Here is a 20,657-nt window from a genome sequence, read left to right on the forward strand (position 1 = left end):
CGGAAGTCCGTGGAGTAATGACATCACCTCCTTGTTAGCTCCTCCCACTCATCAGTACCGTTTAAAGGTCTGCAGTATAGCTATCCCGCAGACTGAAAAACAGGTCATTTAGAGTTGGAATAATGGATAAAAATATACCTCTATTCAATGTTCAGCTTTATATTTATGACCTGTCAAGAGGAAAGGCTCGCAGCTTTAGTCCTATCATGTTAGGTAAGTCGGTTTTACATGAAAAATCTGATGCTGAATGGCAGAAAAGGGACAGATAATGTTGAAAAAAGCGGTTGTTGCAAATAATTGTAAATGATTTTATTGCAACTTTACAGGTCTGGGTGTTGTTTTTGCTGTTTATACCTCTGATACATAAAAAATCCTGACTGTTGGTTTGCCGTTATGAATTGCCATTCATGTAAACGCCCAGCTGGCATTTTAACATTGAGTCACTGTTGAATCAACATCAGGTCGTTATGGTAAATGGACTGAACTTATATAGCGTTTCCAGTCATACAGACCGCTCAAAGAGCTTTACACTAGCGCCACATTCACCCAATCGCACTCACTAACGCTCACACATTCATACACCGATACACAGATCGGTATGATCATCAACATATGGCAGGAGGAAGCTGGAATTGAACCCACAACCGTCTGATTGCAAGACGACTACTGAACCACAGTCGCCTCTAGTTGAGTTGGATAACTGTTGAATTTTGTTTTGATTTTGCATATTTAACCAACGTTGAAATATCAAAGTCATTTCTGTATCATGTATCATCATGTCTGGATGTTGGAACAATGTGATTTTTCAACTGACATATTTCAGCAACATTTTTAAAAGTCATGTTTGTAAAAGTAATGTTGATTAGACATACAGCTTAAAAACCGTTGATATTTCAATGCTGAATCCATGGTGAGTTAACAACACCAATTCAACTGTTTGGTGTTCAACATTGTTTTGTGGTAGAATTAATGTTTTTTCTTAAACTGGCATGATTTCAACAACATTTAAACGTTTAATGTCAGTTGAATGCTAGCTGGGCGGGTTCTTCAGAAACCGTTAAAAGGGTTCTGCTGCCTCCAGTCGTCACTAATCATCACCGTGTTGTTGCAGGTAAACAGCTGGATGGGATATGGTAAGTTTGACTTCCTAAACCCTAGAAATGCTGCCTTTTACGTCCTGGAATATAATATACTGATTCTTGAGACTCTGGCAAAATCACATACCACTAAAGAAAGCGCAAATTATTTGTAAAAATTCGTAAAGCATAGTTTGGGATACTTATCTAAGAGATTTTTTGCACAAATATAATGTTATTGTGTATTTTTATTCTTAATGTTAATCAATTATATGATTCTCTAATATGCAGGCATGTACAAAATCACAGAGTATAATCTCTATTTGATGGAAAACTGTTTCAAAATCCTTTCAAAGTATAAAATATCTTGGAAAGATAAAAGGGAAATATGAAAAATCTAAGTCAAGCTTGAAGTATGTCTTAAATGTAGCTTTGAGCAACATTTGTATTAATTTCTGGTTGCTTAAGTTTCTCCTAAGTCAACATTGTCAGATTTTTATTAAATAAAAGCAATAAAATCAGGCAAACACATGGTTAGGTACATTACCAAGGACCCTCCTCCAATCCCCCACAGCAGTGAAATGCCACATGGTTAGTGAGTTTACTGTTATAATTTTTTTAAATAAACTTAAACTGTCAATATGGCAACCATGATGTGTCCACACTGTCTAGTTTTTAAAGAAAGATTTATTTAAATTCATTGCATAAATACACTTCCCATACAAAATTAAGGATATTCAGCTTTTGGGTGAAATTTCAGGATGAACCTAAAATGCACCATAACCTTTACAGGTGAACTTGATGTGACCTTCTCTAAACATTTGAATACACATGTCAGTGTTTCAGTATTTTTTGCACAACTTGCTGTTCTCTAACAAGGAGCTTATTGGTAAACATCACAACAAGTGTTTTATCCGTTAATCAGTCAGATCAACAGTTCCTCGCCAGTGTGGGGCTAGAAACAGGATGTTCTCAGACGGAAGTGGCCGCTGAGCTTAGCATGTCGCAGAGAGTCATTAGCAGGTTGCAACAGAGATATAGAGAGACTCATAGACTCACAGAAAGGCATAGAAATTGACATCTTTTGGTCACATCCCAGACTGATGATGTCATTGTGATCAGTGCCCTGCGGAACCGGATGATGAACGCCACTTGACTCCAGTTACGTTTCAGGGAGATGAGAGGCATCCAAGTGTCACGTCAGACCATTCGAAACCTTCTACATCAGCGTGTTCTGGGTTCTAGAGGACCTGCAAGCTTCTAGTTAAATGCCCTACTTTCATGTTGTAATAAACTCTTGAATAAAAACAGGTTTTCTCAAAAATTACAAGAGCTTGACTCTCAGACAAGGTTTCTAAAAAAAATAACACCTAATGCACAATACATAGATGTTTGGGCTGACATTTAATACACTGCAAAAGAGGAGGACAACTGGCAGTAAACGCCCGTCACATTCCAACAATAACCCATGTGGCTCAGCAGAATGGACCTGAGGGACTATGACAAGAATACATACTGTTGGACATTGACCGCATTGATGGTTAGCAGAGTCATTGTGCTTATTGTCAAGATGTCCAAGTGGAGTTTTTCCACCCTCATGGGCCAAACGTCCACTTCCATCCAGAACAAGGTCATATTATTGGTGATATTATTGAGATGTTTTATATTTAAAACCTTTATTTTTCAAAATAAAAACATGCTTTTGCCAGATTCTCAAGACTCGCTAAATTAGGAGATGTAGGCCAGCAACGTGGAGAGCATTAAAAGCTGGGGCAGATTGTTCCTCCGTTATGTGACTTGGATTTACTCTGGGCCATTCCTTGCAGGCACACAGCTATAGTGGCATATGGTGAGGAGTTCTTCTACGGAGGGGATGGCATCTCCAGCTGTTCACCGGTAACTATCATTTGCTGTTGTTAACAGTGAGCTTCAGAAGGTTTCTAACCTCCCTTAAACCCGGGTCCTCATACAGGTTTGTTTGTCACAGTTTGGGTCATCTTGAACTTTTGAATTATTGATCTCACTGTAGGTATGAACAAGCCTATGAAGATCAACACACATCTGCCTTACATGAAAGACATGTTCTCTTGTCTTTTGCATTTTAAGGAATCTCTTAGAGAAATGTTACATTCATAAAGGAAAGAAAAAGCAAACAATGGATTCATAATTACCTGTTCCTTGAAACTTTCAAGTCAATTTAAAGTACTATGAATTAAAAAATGCTTCAGGTACTTTTCATTGACATAGATTTAAGGGTTGCCAGTAATTGAAGCATTTATGATTGTTCTAAACAATTTTTTTATAAATGATATTTTTCCTCCACCAAATAAACTTATTCAAATTAAAAGTTGGATTTATTTCCTTGTTTGTAGTTTGAATTATTTTTTGGACGAAAAAGCTGAAATTATTTATGCATCTCTACCCAGGAAGCGAATAAATAGGACCAGGCAACAATCTAAGGCGCTGTCTGCATGGAGTTGAATGTAGGTGTATCCTCAAAGACATTTTGTTGTTTAGGCGTTATGTCCACACAGATCTGGGTTTTTGGGAGACCCAAAATAATAATTTTTGAGACCGGGTCACATAGTGAAGTTTCAATCACCTGTTCCGTGTTTCCGTGTGTACACCCAAAACGCGTTACTTTCTAAAACAATGACACCTTAGCTTCAACCTGCATGAGCTTTTATGCCACCATGTTGCAGTGTTTACCTAACATGAGTTCTCTTTCAACATTCGTTTCGGTATCTCACTATGGGACACGCCTCCAGCGCCTGTCCCCCAGAAGCTCTATTACATTACGCCAGTCTTGACTGGCAGGCGGAAGAGACGTCCGCTCCCGTGACGTCGGCTTTTATACTGGGAGGAATCCCAGTATAAAAGCCGACGTCACGTAGGTGATCTTCAGTCTAACACCTCTTCTCGCTCCCAGAAGCACCTCTCAGACGGTCATTACAGTAACTTGAGCTAGCTTAACTGTTCACAGAGCGAGCTAACAACTCGGTCGCCGAGTGCTTCTCAATAACTGTGCTCGACTGTTCTGAGTCTTTTTCAACGCTGGTCTGTCACCAAACAGCAGCGCTGCAACTGGTCACCAAACTAGCTGCAACCTTAACGGAGCTTACGAAGTTGAGTAACTTGCACTCGTTCTCACCATGAACACAGTCAAACCACCATCTAGAACCTGCACATGTGGCAATCTCATAACTGGGGCAGATACCCACTCTGTCCGCGCTTCGTGTCTGGGGCTGCAACATGCCCAGGACGCGTTGGCGTCACCGGCGAGCTGCGAGCACTGTGCATGGCTCTCCTTTAAGTCTCGTCGGCGCAGGCTAGCACGCCAAGCATAGGTTGATCCTATGATGGGGGTAGCCAATCCCCCGCCACCGGATCTTCCTGGTACTGATGAGAGAGAGCCCACTTTGGCTGGAGCCAGTTGGGGTGATCAGCTCGACGCTGTCGTGCCACTGACTGACCCAGAGGAAGACGAGGCCACACTTCCAGTTTTCAGCACTCTTGCTAACGCTGAATCCGAATCTGAAGTGGAGTCCATCAGTCTCAGGTCTGACGACGACGAGCCTTATGCCATCCCGTCGGTTGCAAAGCCCTCGGTGGCGGATGACACCAGTCGCTGCGGTTCCCCAAACCCGACTGCAATGGACCTGCATGATGTCTGCAGAAGGGCAGCAAAGAAGCTGGGCATTGAGTGGCCGGAAACCCTCACCGAAATTACCACATCCCGATATGAGGGGAAGCGGCTTCCGAGAGCCAAATCTTCCAGCAGACAGTGGTTGCCGGTCTTTCCCGAGTGCCTCGAGGAAGCAACCCGGTCCTGGAGCAATCCTCTCACCGCCAAAAACCCCGCCCTGGGAGGGTCGGCGCTGGACTGGACAGGCATGGAGGCCGGCGGTTTTTTACATCTGCCTCCCATAGAACCTCTGCTGGCATCTCACCTGCACCCATCGCAGAAGTCAGCCATGACAGCGGCAGGACCTACCCTTCCCTTCAAAGCTGACTCTTTTCAGTCCGCTCTGAATGAGAAAGGCTACAAAGCGGTGGCTGCATCTGTTAAAGCCTTAAACGCTTCATCTCTTCTCCTCGCTTACCAAGCGGAATTACAGGAGCAGATGACTGGTACACCGATGGCCGATTTGTGGGACGAGTTGTGCGTGGTGACAGACCTATGCCTGCGTCTCCACAGAAGCGCTGTCCAAGCCTCCGGGAGAGCCATGGCCCTGATGGTCACTCAGGAGAGAGCTAGATGGCTGAACCTGTCTAGCCTGTCTCAAAGAGAGAAGAACCAGCTCCTCGACACCCCCGTGGACCCGAAGAGCTTATTCGGCCCCACCGTGGCAGCCATGCAAAAACACTGTGAGGAAAAAAAGAGGGAAGGTGAAGTGCTAAAGCTGTGTCTGCCCAGGAAAGCGCAGCCTCCTCCCCCTCCAGCACCCTGTGTGCCGTTCGCTCAAGCGGTGGCTCGACTGTAGCGGAACAGCAGATCCCTCAGCCGGTGTTGCGCAGTGTTTACATGGAAGCACCTTTAGGTCCACTGGCAAACAACACTCAGCTGTGGCGAGCGTGTGGAGCGTCAGATTGGGTGATAAAGACTGTATCCAAGGGATACAGGCTCCAATTTGTGACAGCCCCACCCCGTTTCAAGGGCATAGTACAGTCATACGCCCGGGGAGAGTCCGCTCGCGTCCTGCAAGAGGAAATAATTTCCCTGCAGCACAAAAGAGCTGTCCGGCTAGTACCGCAGGAGCAAAGCAGAGACGGGTTTTACTCCAGATACTTTCTCGTGCCGAAAAGGGTCTGCGACCGATATTGGATGTGCGGGCTCTGAACACATATCTGAGACGGTATTCGTTCAGGATGCTAACACAAGCAGCTCTGATAAAGTTTGTGCGTCAAGGAGACTGGTTTGTCTCCATAGACTTGAAAGACTCATATTTCCATATCCCTATATACCCCCCTCACAGAAAATATCTCAGATTTGCGTTTCAGGGAAAGATGTACGAGTACCTGGTACTTCCTTTTGGCCTCTCACTGAGCCCACGTGTGTTCGTGAAATGCACCGAGGCAGCCATCGCGCCTCTGAGGGAAAGGGGGATGCGTCTGGCGACGTATATAGACGATTGGCTGATTGCAGCTCAGTCTTTAGAGGAGCTCATGACGCATGCCGAGATGCTTACTTTACATCTGACAGCTCTGGGATTCACAATAAACTGGGAAAAGAGCATTTTAACCCCAGTACAATCACCTTCATTGGCCTGTCCCTGAATTCAGTCGAGTTCAGAGCGCGCCTTTCAGCAGACTGAGTAAAAGCCTTTCAGGCTTGTCTGGCACTCTTTCGCAGAGGCACACAGGTGAAATTCAGGTTATGCCTCAGACTGCTGGGTCTGATGGCATCTGCGCTGGCGGTCATCACACTTGGTCGTCTACACATGCGCCCATTTCAAAGGTGGGTGGCGTCACTCAGCTTGAGCCCCACACGCCATGCTCACCGCAGTGTCCTGGTTTCTCTCATATGTGCACGCGCGCTGAGCCCGTGGAAGTGCCCCGGTTTTCTCAACACCGGTGTTACCATGGGAACCATCCTGGTGAGGAAGGTAATTACCACAGACGCCTCGCTGACAGGTTGGGGAGCCACTCACGAGGGGATGATGGTAAACGGCGTTTGGAGTCCACAAACACAGACAGCTCACATAAATTGTCTAGAACTCCTGGCCGTGATGCTGGCACTGAGACACTTTCTTCCCTTTATCAAAGGGCACCGTGTTTTGGTCAGAATGGACAACACAACAATGGTTGCTTACATCAACAGACAGGGGGGTCTGCGCTCACGTCATTTACACGAGCTGGCATACAGACCGATAATCTGGACCAGCTCACACTTGCTGTTGCTAAGAGTGACTCACGTGCCAGGGGTAATGAACAGAGGTGCGGATGTGCTGTCAAGGGGCAATCCCCGCTACAAAGAGTGGAAACTCCACAGCGAGGTAATGTCCCAGATATGGAAGAGGTACGGCCGAGCGGAGGTCGACCTCTTTGCATCAGGGGAAAATGCTCAGTGTCCGATGTTTTTCTCACTGACAGAGCGACAGGCTCCGCTTGGACTGGATGCGCTAGCGCACAAATGGCCGCCGGTCCTACTGTACGTCTTTCCCCCGCTGGAACTGATCATTCCTACTCTCGCCAGGGTGCGAGAGGGAAAACATTCACTCATTCTGATAGCTCCCCGCTGGCCAGGGAAACACTGGCTAGCGGAGATTTTTCAGATGCTACACGGTGAGCCATGGCGGCTTCCCCTCCACAGAGATCTCCTGACGCAGGCACGCGGATAAATATTTCATCCATATCCGGAGCACATGGCCCTATGGGCCTGGCCTGTGAGGGGTTAAATCTGGCTGCCAGTGGGCTTCCCCAGAACGTTATTGACACAATTCAAAATGCAAGGGCCGTTTCCACGCGTAACGTGTATGAGGATAAATGGCAGGCATTCGTGGGTTGGTGCGCAAAACCTATGGTGAGCGTAATGCAAAGCCCTGTGTCGGACATTTTAACTTTTCTGCAGGCACTGTTGGATAAAGGATTGGCTTTTTCCACTGTGAAGGTGTACCTGGCTGCTATTTCAGCCTGTCACGTTGGCTTTGGTGACATAACAGTGGGGCAGCACCCCCTGGTGTGTCAATTCATGAAAGGTGCACGACGGCTCCGTCCAGTGTCAAGGAGCCTCACTCCTTCATGGGATTTACCTATGGTACTCGATGCGTTGTCACGTGCACCGTTCGAACCGTTGCAGCAGGTTGAGCTCAAAGTGCTTTCCTTTAAAACGGCCTTATTGATTGCTCTGGTTTCTGCTAAGCGTGTGAGTGACATTCAAGCTCTCTCAGTTAACCCGTCCTGCATGCAGTTTCTGGGTGAGTCAAGGGTTTTACTGAAACCTAATCCTGCCTTTATACCTAAGGTTGCTACGGCTCTGCCATGCCGTGCCCTTGAATTAATGGCTTTCTACCCACCACCATTCTCTTCTCAGGAGCATGAACGACTGCATACGCTCTGCCCAGTACAAGCTCCGCGGTTATATGTGAAAAAAACAGCAGATTTTTGTAAATCAGAGCAACTGTTTGTGTCGTGGGCTTCATCACATAAAGGAAGGCCTCTCACAAAGCAACGTCTTTCGCATTGGGTAGTGGGGGCTATTATTATGGCTTATGAGAGCAGAGGCCTTGCACACCCTGCAGGTCTGCGGGCTCATTCCACTCATGGTGTGGCCTCATCCTGGGCATTGTTCCAGGGTATACCTGTGGAGGAAATATGTGAGGCTGCCAACTGGGCGACCCCTCACACCTTCACTAGGTTCTATAGACTGGATGTCACCAGGCCCACACTGGCTCACACGGTTCTGGGTGTGGGTTCCACATTGCCATGAATGCAAGATGCATATGTTGGTCTTCGAGTGAGCTTATCTCGCAATACGGGAGCAGAAATATCCCATAGTGAGATACCGAAACGAATGTTGAAAGAGAACTTTAGGTTAAGCATTTAACCCAGGTTCTCTGAAACATGAGTGAGGTATCTCACCAGATCACCCTCCTTGCAGGGAGCGAGGAAGAGGTGCGCTTATTAAACTGAAGATCACCTACGTGACGTCGGCTTTTAGACTGGGAGGAAGTCCCTCCCATGGGAGCGAACGTCACTTCCGCCCACCAGTCAAGACTGGCGTAATGTAATAGAGCTTCTGAGATACCTCACTCATGTTTCAGAGAAGTAGGTGTCAGTATTGCCCTGAAGACAAATGAACTAGTATAGTGTTTTTCCTGTGAGATTTCACTTTTAAGGCATTTTTCTCTCTGTTTTCCAAGGGAGGGACCATGCTGGGGCCTCCAGATACAGTGGTGGAGCTTGGCGAGACTGAATTGACCGAGAAGATGTTTATGGACCATCTCTCCTCTCTTGGAGAGACCACATACAGGTCCTTGGGGCGTTTGTCCTCTTTTTTTTTTTTCCCCTTGTACTGAAGCTCTTCTTGTTTCAGCAATGGCTTCAACATCAGGACACAGAGCACAGCAAATACAAATTGCACTTTTTTGTTTCTTTGTTCAGAGGTGACAGGTGTCGTCTGTTTGAGCACAACTGCAACACTTTTACTAACGAGGTGGCTCAGTTCCTGACTGGCAGGACCATACCGTCTTACATCACAGACCTTCCATCAGAGGTCCTCTCCACGTGAGTGAAAAACTCTGTTTCCTTAGTGTGTCTACAGGACTCGAAACGTCTCCTGCAGGGTTGAATAAATGTAATTGCACTGTAAAATGTAAAAAAAAAAAGTGTTTATTCATCTGCAAATTGTTTAAACTAAATTGAAAACTGAAACTTTGAAACCACCTCATTTTCCAACACTATAAAAAAAATATATATATTCTTACAATATTTTTTCTGCAGCTTGCTAACCAGAGCGAGTTTAACAAAAGCATCCCAGAAGGTGTGTTTTGACATCAAGAACCATTTCTGGGTTCCAGGGTAGCTATAGACATGTTTCAACTGCACAACACTTTTCCAGGGATTAGGGTCATTTTCTGGAAGAGATCTTTAGCCTCCATTGGTTTCACTGCAGGGATCAAATCAGATTACCAGGGTAGAATTAGGTAGTGCTTTTAAATCTACCCTGATTAACTGTGGTGTTTTATTGTTGGAGAACGCTAAAAAAATCTTTTACTGCTTGAATAGTCCAGTTTTATTTTAGTCATCTCCGTTTAAATTCCCTTACAGTTCAGATTTTCTTTTCACTTAAAACGAACAACATGGGTATTTGGTATTGTTGCTTAACAAAAGCCAACATTTAAACCAGCTCAACAAACATGATTTAAACATGCTAAATGTTAGTTTTAATGTGCTTACACTCAAAGTGTAAATAAATTACACACTCATGTCTGCTTTCATCGCCTGTGGGGGTGGAGAGAGAAAACACCAAAGTCAAACAAATTTGTAGAGATTTATATTGGTATTATTAGAAAATGTTGCAGTTTTTTTATTCCGAGAAACATAATTAAACCCGTTACAACAGTCAATGAACGGTGATCAGTAGCAGATTTTAGGTTTGAAAGAAACAAAACAGGGGCTTGCACCATGGAGCAGTATTTGCACCATGAAGGTAACCGGCTCGAATCTTGGCCCGAGCCCTTTCTGGTTTTGGAGATTTGCACCTGTGACCCTGCAAGGTTAAGAGGGGGTAGATAATCGATGGATGGAAGAAAGAAACTAAATTAACAGCTGTGTGTGTGTGGTCAATGGTCCTTTGGTACTCATAGTGCAGCATCTGTGAATGTTACACATTTTCACATTTCTGTCTGCTTTCCTCAGCTTCAAAACAGTAAACAGGGAGTTAACGTTTCCAAAATGTGTTTAAAGTTTCTCAGTTACACTTTTCAAAGGAGTGACTTGCTTTAAATAATCATGTGTAATTTCTGTGTTACAGTTAACTGTTTCAAAAAAAGATTGGAGACTTAATTTAAGTTTTGAACTGTAAACGCTATGGTGCAATCTGAGATTAATGCTGCATTGCAGTGGCGTCCAGCTGTGGTCCTCTGTTTACTTCTCAGCATTCAAGCAAATTCTACAGGAATCTGCTAATGTCCCGTTGGGTTGAATCAGCCATGTGACATCCAGAACATGTAGCACAATGGGCCCCGAACACCAAGGACGGGGACCTATGGTGTATTGGACTGATCTTGATTTTTACCTCCTGGTTTGAAAACCTTTCCAAAGCATCGACACTCCTGCTGTAGGAGGAGTGACGCTTTTCAGCATCGGCGGACTTAATTGACATGAACAGAAAACGTTTGCGACCCACATTCAAATCGCATAAAAGAAAAGGTCAGAGTAAAAAAGAATTTTCTAGGAAGTTAGATTCTGAGAAAAAGGTTCTAGGTCACACAGCTGAAACACTCTGGAGGTCTGTAATTTCTCCAGATCTTAAGCTGCCGAAAGTGGAGTTGATGCCTTTGTTCAGACTATATCAATAATGGTCGTTTTAGCTGTAAAAGCCTTTTTGTTCCTGCAGTTGAAGACTCCACCAAGAGAGAAAAAAGGAAGCCTATTAAATACGCTCTTATAAATGAGATCTAGAAGTGTAGCTCCCATCTGTTGGCTATTATAAGATACATTTAGAACGAGAATCAATGTCTAATGCATTACAGAGGAGATGGACCCCCCGCCCCCCCAAGGTAGGAGTTTAAAGTGAACATTCATGATAGCATGGAGATGCATTAGGTAGACATAATGTGGGTTTTTAATGACAAAATTCCAATCTTTTCCAGAGCTGTAAGTACTTTTTCGAGTAGCTTTGAAGTATAAATTGAGAAATTCCGAAAATACAGAAAGTTTATTGCAGGTTTTGGTAAAATTGGTCAAACTGTAAATATTTAACCTGCTAAGATCTATAGATGGGTTTTTTTTTCATTTTTTTTTTTCAAACGAGATAGTTCATGCCCTGTTTCTGTACTAAAGAGTCTACAGTGGTGACCCACAATCATTTGCAGATTTTTTTTTATGTTTGCAGTTTTTTTGTTGTTTTTAGTTTATTGCCAAATGTCAAAATAAAATCTCTCTGTCCCATCTCCAGACCTTTCGGACAAATCCTTCGACCGATCCTTGACTCCATGCAAATCGCCCCTCCAGGAAGTAATATCATTAACGGTGGAATAAATATCTGACCGGATGGAGCTGCTTTAGGTTCTCCAGGTCTTTTAATTCTCTGTTTTCTGTCTTTTATTTCTCATTCTTTCCATAAAATAAATGACCACTGAGTTTAGAGGGAAATTTTTTCACATCTCATGAGAATTTGCATTGTTTTGATGACTTGACAGTAAATGCAGAACTTTTTTCCAGCACTGTGAGAAAGATTTCTTGTTTTAGCTTTTTTTTCCCACACACTTCATTGTATCAGATCATCAAACATCAGACAAAGATTACCAAAAAAAGCTATCAAATAATTCCTCGCAGGATTGTTTCATTTTAGACACAGTAGAAGGTTTTTACGCATCAACTGCCTGTTTAAGGTCACATCACAGCATTTCAATCAACTTTAAACCTGGATTTTGAACAGGCCACTTCAAGCTTTCATTTTGGCTTTTTTTTTTTCCAATTAAATTAAATTTTATTCAGGTTATCCTTGTCTGATACTAAAATTTGTTTAATGGTCTGAAACATTTAAGTGAAACTACAAAGATAAAAACAGCAGAAATCTGTAAGGGGGTAAATTCTCCATGGCGCTGTATGTTTTAAAATGAAAAAATATATTTATCCAGTTACTGTAGAGAGCAGATTTACACTTGATTAATTAGATATTTACTCTCAGTATAAATAAAGAATAATATATTAAAATCTTCAGACTTCATCATTGGTCAATCAACCAAAAGCTCTGCACTTTTTGCACTGAAACACAGATTCAATATTCTTTTTTCCATTAAAAGTCGAGTCTTACTTTGTTCATCACTGGAGATTGTTCTAGGAATGATTTAATTTATTATATTTGATAAACTCTGTGTCCGTTGGTGGAATAGAAGAGAATCACATTTTTATATCTGCACCTTGTTATTGTTCCAGTCAGCATTTCTTCTGTGTTTTCTTTTTGTCTCCAGTATTTGTTTCTTCATACAACGATCTGTTTTGATTTACATTTTTCTGACGCACCACAATGTGCAACCCAACAACAGTTTACTTTAAGTTTTCAGTGTCCTTAAGCACAGACAATAATCACTAGCAGAGGGGATTAGAGAATTAGACAAAAACAATCTTTCTGACTTCTTTAAAGCAGCGTCCTGCTCTCTCAACACTAACCTGCTTCAATAATTTAACAGCCACCAGAGTGTGTTTAAAATATAGCGCACCTCTGTGCCTTCACCCCCCTCTGCCTAACTATAGTCTAGACCCTAAAATGGTTCTCATATATATAAATAAATAGGCTGTAAGAATATTAATTACACATCTAGTGCACAAAGCAACACTTCCTGTAATCTTATTGTATTAAACATTAAATGCATCACAGGACATGGGATTTACTGCTTTTCATACATCACAGCACCCCCCACTCTTATAAATACCCTGGGTGAAGATGTGTAAAAAGATTTGAAATAAATTAATCTCTTACTGCAGAAATTTATTCTCATACTGAAAAGGGTTAGAAAAATCAACATCCTGTTGTTTTTAAATGTGATCTATAAATAACCCAGTGTTGATCCAGGTTCAGTTTTCTGGCAGAAGTCACCATATTTTCATTTAAACTCTCCAGACCCACAGTGCCACACATCCTCCACTGCCCTTAACAGTTGCCATCTATTGTTCGTGTGCACATTCAGTCGTTTCACGCCGAACCCACCAGGGGTATTTGTTTTAATTTAGTTTTAATTATAATCCTATTTGAATCCCAGCTGAAGTGCTTAGCAAACTCCACATCTTTACATTTGTAATGGTAGGACAGGTGCGCCTCCAAAGTAACTGATTAGGATGTAGATGGTACCTGATGGTAGTTATGGAGACGTGGTTACGCTGAAATGCCACTCTATTATTTCCCTTACCATCCTCCTTACTGTCTGTTGTGGCAGTTCTTCATCTAAGCTTCATTATTACACTTCTAGTTTTTTTTTTAATCTTAATTATTGCTCAGAGAATACATAAACTAATTTACTTGACTTTTTAAGTCAACACATACCTGCCTTTTTTAAATGTGTTCTCTTGTGTTTCCTTTTTTGAAGAGAAATCGGCCTCTGGGTCATGTCATGTTTTTATACTGTAGGGGAATAAGATGTCATGCTAATGAAAGTTCGTGTATTGTAATCAATGAAAGATGAATTTATTTTCAGTCTTTTTACACAACCTTAGTAGGGGCCGTGTACATTCATTAGATAAAAGACCTTAGGCTCTTTTACAGAGTTTTTCTGCTTCAACATATCAGACGATGAGCACAATAACAAAAAACAAGAATATCCAAGTGTCTAAACCAGCATTAAACTTAATCATATTCTTGTGCAATAAATAAATCCTGGACACTCTCTGCTTTCCCATCAGTCCCTGGGATTGGCTATTCCAAGTCTTGCTGTCATGCATCAGGACATGAATGCTCCAAGCGTAGCACTCAGGAGAACCTAAAAGCTCACCTACTTCTTTCCAGCTTAGTGACACACTAACCCGACCGCTGAAATGTACCACTGCACAGGTTGCCCTTTATTGCTCCGATGTACGTTGTTGCTTGCTGCTAGTCTTCATGTGAAAACAGCAGATTGCACCAGATATTTATAGGTATTGTTTATCAGTTTATTTAAGAAAACAGTGTTATATATTTCTGCACTTTGTATTGTTTGTATATTTGTTGTCATTTCTTTGTAAATCTACCAATAATTAAAAATCATTGAAACTCTTTGTGGCGTTTCTCCTCAAATGCTTATTCAGGACAAGTACTATGACAAATAAAGATATTCCTTTTAAATTGGACAATGATACATACACTCACTGGCCACTTTATTAGGTACACCTTGCTAGTACCGGGTTGGACCCCCTTTTGACAACAGAACTGCCTTAATTGTTCGTGGCATGGATTCGACAAGGTACTGGAAACATTCCTCAGAGAGTTTGGTCCATACTGACATGATAGCATCACACAGATGCTGCAGATTTGTTGGCTGCACATCCATGATGCAAATCTCCTGTTCCTCCACATCCCAAAGGTGCTCTATTGGATTGAGATCTGGTGACTGTGGAGGCCATCCGAGTACAGTGAACTCATCGTCATGTTCAAGAAACCAGTCTGAGATGATTCGTGCTTTATGACATGGCGCGTTATTCTGCTGGAAGTAACCATCAGAAGATGGGTACACTGTGGTCATAAAGGGATGGACATGGTCAGCAACAATACTCAGGTAGGCTGTGGCGTTGACACGATGCTCAATTGGTACTAAGGGGCCCAAAGTGTGCCAAGAAAACATCCCCCACACCATTACACCACCAGCCTGAACCGTCGATACACGGCAGGATGGATCCATGCTTTCATGTTGTTGATGCCATATTCTGACCCTACCATCTGAATGTCGCAGCAGAAATCAAGACTCATCAGACCAGGCAACGTTTTTCCAATCTTCTATAATGTTATTTTGGTGAGCCTGTGTGAACTGTAGCCTCAGTTTCCTGTTCTTAGCCGACAGGAGTGGTACCCGTTGTGGTCTTCTGCTGCTGTAGCCCATCCGCCCCAAGGTTCGATGTGTTGTGTGTTCAGAGATGCTCTTCTGCATGCTTTGGTTGTAACGAGTGGTTATTTGAGTTACTGTTGCCTTTCTATCTGCTTGAACTAGTCTGGCCATTCTCCTCTGACCTCTGGGATCAACAAGACATTTGCGCCAACAGAACTGCCGCTCACTGGATATTTTCTCATTTTCGGACCAATCTCTGTAAACCCTAGAGATGGTAGTGCGTGAAAGTCCCAGTAGATCAGCAGTTTCTGAAATACTCAGACCAGCCCGTCTGGCACTAACAACCATGCCACGTTCAAAGTCACTTAAAACACTTTCTTCCCCATTCTGATGCTCGGTTTGAACTGCAGCAGATTGTCTTGACCATGTCTACATGTCTAAATGCATTGATTTGCTGCCATGTGATTGGCTGATTAGAAATTAGAAATTGATGGGCAGTTGGACTGGTGTACCTAATAAAGTGGCCGGTGAGTGTATGTTTCTATCTTATGAACTACTAAGCATTTCCATCCTTCCTTGATGGCAGCAACTATCATCAAGTGTTTGCAAATGAGTCTTTTACATCACACTCTTCCCACCCTAATTTGCACAATTGTTTTATTTTTGGCCACAGCAAATATTTTATTTTAAATATATACATGAACAGCCAGTTTAAGGCCATGGTACAACATTTCAATGTGATTTGAGTCAGGACCCTGACTAGGCAACTCATACTGCTTCCTTTTTTGGTTTCTAAATTGTTCAGAAGACCTGCTGTGCTTAAGCTTGAGATGATGGCCACTCTTAATCCTTCATTTTTTAGTCGTCATCTGACTGATAAATTTGTACAATAACACAATTTTCATCCAAATTTATAACCTCTCTGCAAACTATGTCAGAGAGATTCATGTAGGAAAGCTGAACTCTATTTTAGGTTATTCAGCTTCACTCTAACTGTTGTTAGATGCGTACTTAATGCTGACATTATATCAGAAGTTGTTTCAACAAGGTTTTAGGTTCAGGGTTTGCACACTAATGCAGGCTGGTATTATTTTATTATTTCCATTTCTTCTCCCAACGGAACTACTGTTACATTAAGTGGAAGAAAAAGTGAAATTATTTATCATGTTCCCATTTTGTATTGAAACCTGGCATTTTAGCAGGAGCTAGAGAAAGCCCACTTTGGTCCTCCTTTTCTGCTTCTGCTCCTTCAAAATGAAGAATTAAAACATCATATTGCTGTCTACTTAATTTACGCCCTGTTTAAAGAAGCTGGACTCCCAATTTATTGCTATACATCAGTAATGGGACAGTCACTGTAAGGAAATATTGAAGAAGACCTGAACAGAGTTACAATAGTCACAGAATGGAAAAGGTTGTACAACATTTGTCCATTTAGATAAAGTGTAGGGAAATGGAAAAAAAGACTTTCCAGCCCATGTGTTTTGTTTGTTTCATCTGTCCACCAGGTGGCAGCGTTCATCTTTTGTTCGGTTACAATCAATCCAAACTGCTGCGAGGTGTTCCACAAAATACAGATTTTAAAAATAATATCACTGAATATATTTTTCTGACAGGATAAATAGACAATCATAAGAGTTATCTTATTAATGGATATCTCTTTCACAAAACACTTTATTTTGCTTGGGAAATTCAGTGAAACATCCCCTTCCCCTCTACTGTCCGTCCAACCTCTTCTTGACAGGAGCCTAACTCTGAAATGTGAGGAGCTGCGCACAGGAAAGTTTCCCTCTTGACACCTTTTGTTTCTATGGTTCACAGGGGGGTTGTGATTCTGCAGGGAATCGGGAAGATTTGATAAAGCTGGGTGTTTCCTGCATTAGTTTAGGTGTCACTCCTGTGAAAGTGGAAACCAGCTTGCTCCCCTCCATCTCCTTATAGGTAAAAGTCACCCCTATGTGTCACTGAAGCATGTGTCTCCACAGCAGGAGGGTTTTCTCAGAGAGGTGCTCCAATGCTAACAGCTCTGACCCGGTCTGACAGTTCTCTTTAAGTAGGAGAATGGTAACATTTGTCAAATGCTGCAAGGACATTCATAATTTTCCTTCTAAATGAGCTGATTCAACTTCTCAGCCATATGGAGCAAGAACAATGTAGGCCTTTGTGAATTTATTTTCTTCTTTCGTTGGCAGGATCATCTGAAGGATAGGATCAAATCATCTGCCTGGTCAAGAGTTTTTTGCCACGATGGGAATAAAATTCATTTGTGAAATAAATTTGTGTTTAGATTATTATTTGATTATTATTATGATAGAACAATTAAAATGTTTATTTCATTGTTTTGCTTTGTTTTAATGCCTAAATTATGCAAGTAGATTGAGCTGAGGCTATCCGTTACTCTAACTTTATTTCAGTGAGTGGTTTGAGCACCAATAGTCTGGTAACATGAACTTATTCCATTTTATCTGTTTTCCTTTCCTCCTATCTCACTAACCTGCATAAAATATGTCCACATGGTGCTTATAAACATGCTAAATAGTGTCTATGTTATCCCAGCTGCTAAAGTTAAAGCTCTGCTATTGCTAAGACTTTAGCCACCATTAATTCTGCTGTGTTTACTATGCAGTTCACTCTGTTTGCGCTGTAATCATCTGTAGCACGCTGCCAGCACCATACACAGATTAATATTTGCATATCTGGTATTTAAAGGTACATGTGAGACTAAAAGGGGTTGATAAAACGTGTTGCACCCACTACTTTAATGTTAGATTAGCTGTTAATCCCACATCCCAGAAGACCAGTGCATGTATTCACTCCTTCATCTATTCTTCTATAATACCACACCTCACCAGGCAGGTATTCATAAAACAATAACTAACAGAGACTGAGAGCTATTTAGCTATTGTTTCCTGTAAATTAGATAAAGATTAGTAACTTTTTAAATAATTGCCTTTGGCACTTATTAATAGTTTTTCATAGCCAAATCAACCTATTGTTGCACTACACTTGCAAAACAAAATACAACTGCAACTTTTTTCATATCTTGCATTCTCATGCAACATAATCGGGCCATGACCTTTATTGATTTTAGATTTGTTTCACATGACCTTCCTTGTTTGCTGATATGCTTTGCAGTGTGAGACTTAGAAGCATGGACTGTATGGGCTGTACCATATGCTGGCCATGCTAGCCATGAGGTAAAGTCCATATTTGATCACCCAGGAATCTATCTAGATTGTTATGAGGCTAAGCAGTGCCATCAGGCAAATTTTTAAATTCAAAGTCTTTACTAAAGCATGTGGTAATTACATCAGATAACACACAACAAACATAACAGCTAACGGCAAACTCAGATGGCGCATTGATAAACACCCAAATTCCTCTGAGAGAAGAGGGGGGGCTATCCCCAGTGCTCAATGGGCAAGAGGTAAGGTTCATGCTGGACAGGTCACCAGTTCATCACAGGTTAACAGAGAGACACACGAATTCCTCTTAACCAACAAACTCATCAGTTCTCTATAGCTGTTTTATGCTGTTCAACATTTAGGAAGGTGAAATATTTCCAAGATGAACTTTTATAAACTCATCGTCCGATTTATTAGATACATAGTCAATTGCTTGTAAACACAAATGGCAAATCTGCCAATCGAATGGCAGCAACTTAATGCATTTAGGTATCTAAACATGCTGAAGATGACTTGCTAGAGTTCAAAAGAACTATCCGAATGGGGAGGAAAGGGGACTTGAGGGACTTTCACTTGGCAGAGTTGTTGGCACCAAAAGGGCTGGTCTGAGTATTTCAGAAACAGCTGATCTACTGGGATATCAACACCCAACCATCTCAGGTTTACAAAGAATGATAGATAAAAGAGAACATTTAAGTTTTATTTGTTTAAATCCGGTACAGTGCATATTAATAAACAAATACACAGTATTTCTAAATACAGACCAAATTACACCAGGGGAAACACAACTGACAGAGCATGACAAAGTTGTTGAAGCCCAGAATGGCAATAAAAGTGATCATATTGAACATTTAATAAATATATGTCAATACCTGTTGCACTTTTAATGGATTATTGACAAACTAATGCCCAAAGAGTTATTGCAAATATAAAACATTATTAGGACGGCTAGGTCCAAAAACATTTTGCACATATTAAACATGACTGAAATGCTTCTGGCCAAAGTTCTATTGCACATGCTCAACATTATCCATGATCACAAGACTGGTGAGCTCAGCCCCCCCTTTAACTGTCCATCAAAATGTAGTGCTGTCTTCAAAATGTAGTGCTTTCCCTTATAGTTGAAATACTATCTTTAATGTTAAATACTTTTTAAAGATTTTCTTTGACACTAGTGGCCTTTATTTTTGTTATTTGAAAGCAGGCAGACAGGAAGTGAGGTGAGTAGAGGAGAAAGACATCACGGGTGATCACAGGAAGACAGCACAGGTCTCCGGGGTCAGGACTCGAACCCAAAACAGCTGCACCGAGGACTGAAGCCTCCATATATGGATTCCGCGCTCTCCCAATTTGCCACAAGCCACGCCCCACACCCCAATGCAACATACTTTCACCTTGATCTTTCTTTCTAACATCCCTAACTTCTAACTATTGGCGTCACTCTGACTATCCCTCCAGCTGAGAGAGAAGCTGAGGCAGCAGAACCACGGAGCAGAAACGCCAGTGGTCCAAAGAAGCAAACAGACTCCTCTGATCCACCATTGGTCCTACCCTTACTGTTTAATCATTGATCTTCGTGTCCAGTTTGGGATTATTCTCCCAGAAGTTGTCCTTTCAAAATTAATGTTAGATATAAAATTCTAAATCAAATGAAAGGGCCTTTCTCTAAACTCCAGAGAGATACCAAGAAAACTTTTGATTAAAGTTAAACCTTTATTCAGGTTTGATAATATCTTGAACAGTCTGTTCTTATTCATAAAACCTCCATCTTCTAAGTTTTAGCAGTAAAAGGGTAGAAATTGAAATAGACCTTAATGTGATTAATAATGTCCATAATACCTGATTACATGTAATTAATATGATTGGTTAATAAAATATCTGGTTTATTAAATAAGATTGTATATGAATAATTAACAGATTAATGTGCAATTATTGAAAGTTCCCATGCCATTTTATGAAAGGAATAATTAAGACTATGCAGGATGTGGTAGAAGTTGACTTTGAGGTGACTGTTGCTTTCATGTTAAAGTCTAAATTTGAAGCTTAACATGTTGAAACCAGTCAGTTTGTTTGAATTGCATAACCCTACTAAATTATCCAGAGCTAATCCAGATTTCTCTGCACACATTTTGTCAAGGCAGAGAAACATATTTGTTCAAATATTCCATATAAACACACATCTTCTCAGAGTAACAGGCTTTTTCTTGTGCTGTCAC

The 20,657-nt window shown here is 41.7% G+C and overlaps 1 protein-coding gene across 1 annotated transcript; it reads left to right on the plus strand.

Annotated features, from left to right (window-relative positions):
- Positions 1-122: 122 nt before the first annotated feature.
- On the plus strand, positions 123-11,788 carry LOC124864727 (desumoylating isopeptidase 1-like). The gene is made up of 6 exons (XM_047359602.1): positions 123-213; positions 1,112-1,133; positions 2,903-2,972; positions 8,939-9,048; positions 9,180-9,302; positions 11,698-11,788. The coding sequence occupies exons 1-6, from the start codon at positions 123-125 to the stop codon at positions 11,786-11,788; spliced, it is 507 nt and encodes a 168-aa protein (XP_047215558.1).
- Positions 11,789-20,657: the final 8,869 nt, after the last annotated feature.

The sequence above is a fragment of the Girardinichthys multiradiatus genome, chromosome Y (genome assembly GCF_021462225.1).
Source record: "Girardinichthys multiradiatus isolate DD_20200921_A chromosome Y, DD_fGirMul_XY1, whole genome shotgun sequence".
In the NCBI taxonomy this organism is placed as follows: Eukaryota; Metazoa; Chordata; class Actinopteri; order Cyprinodontiformes; family Goodeidae; genus Girardinichthys; species Girardinichthys multiradiatus.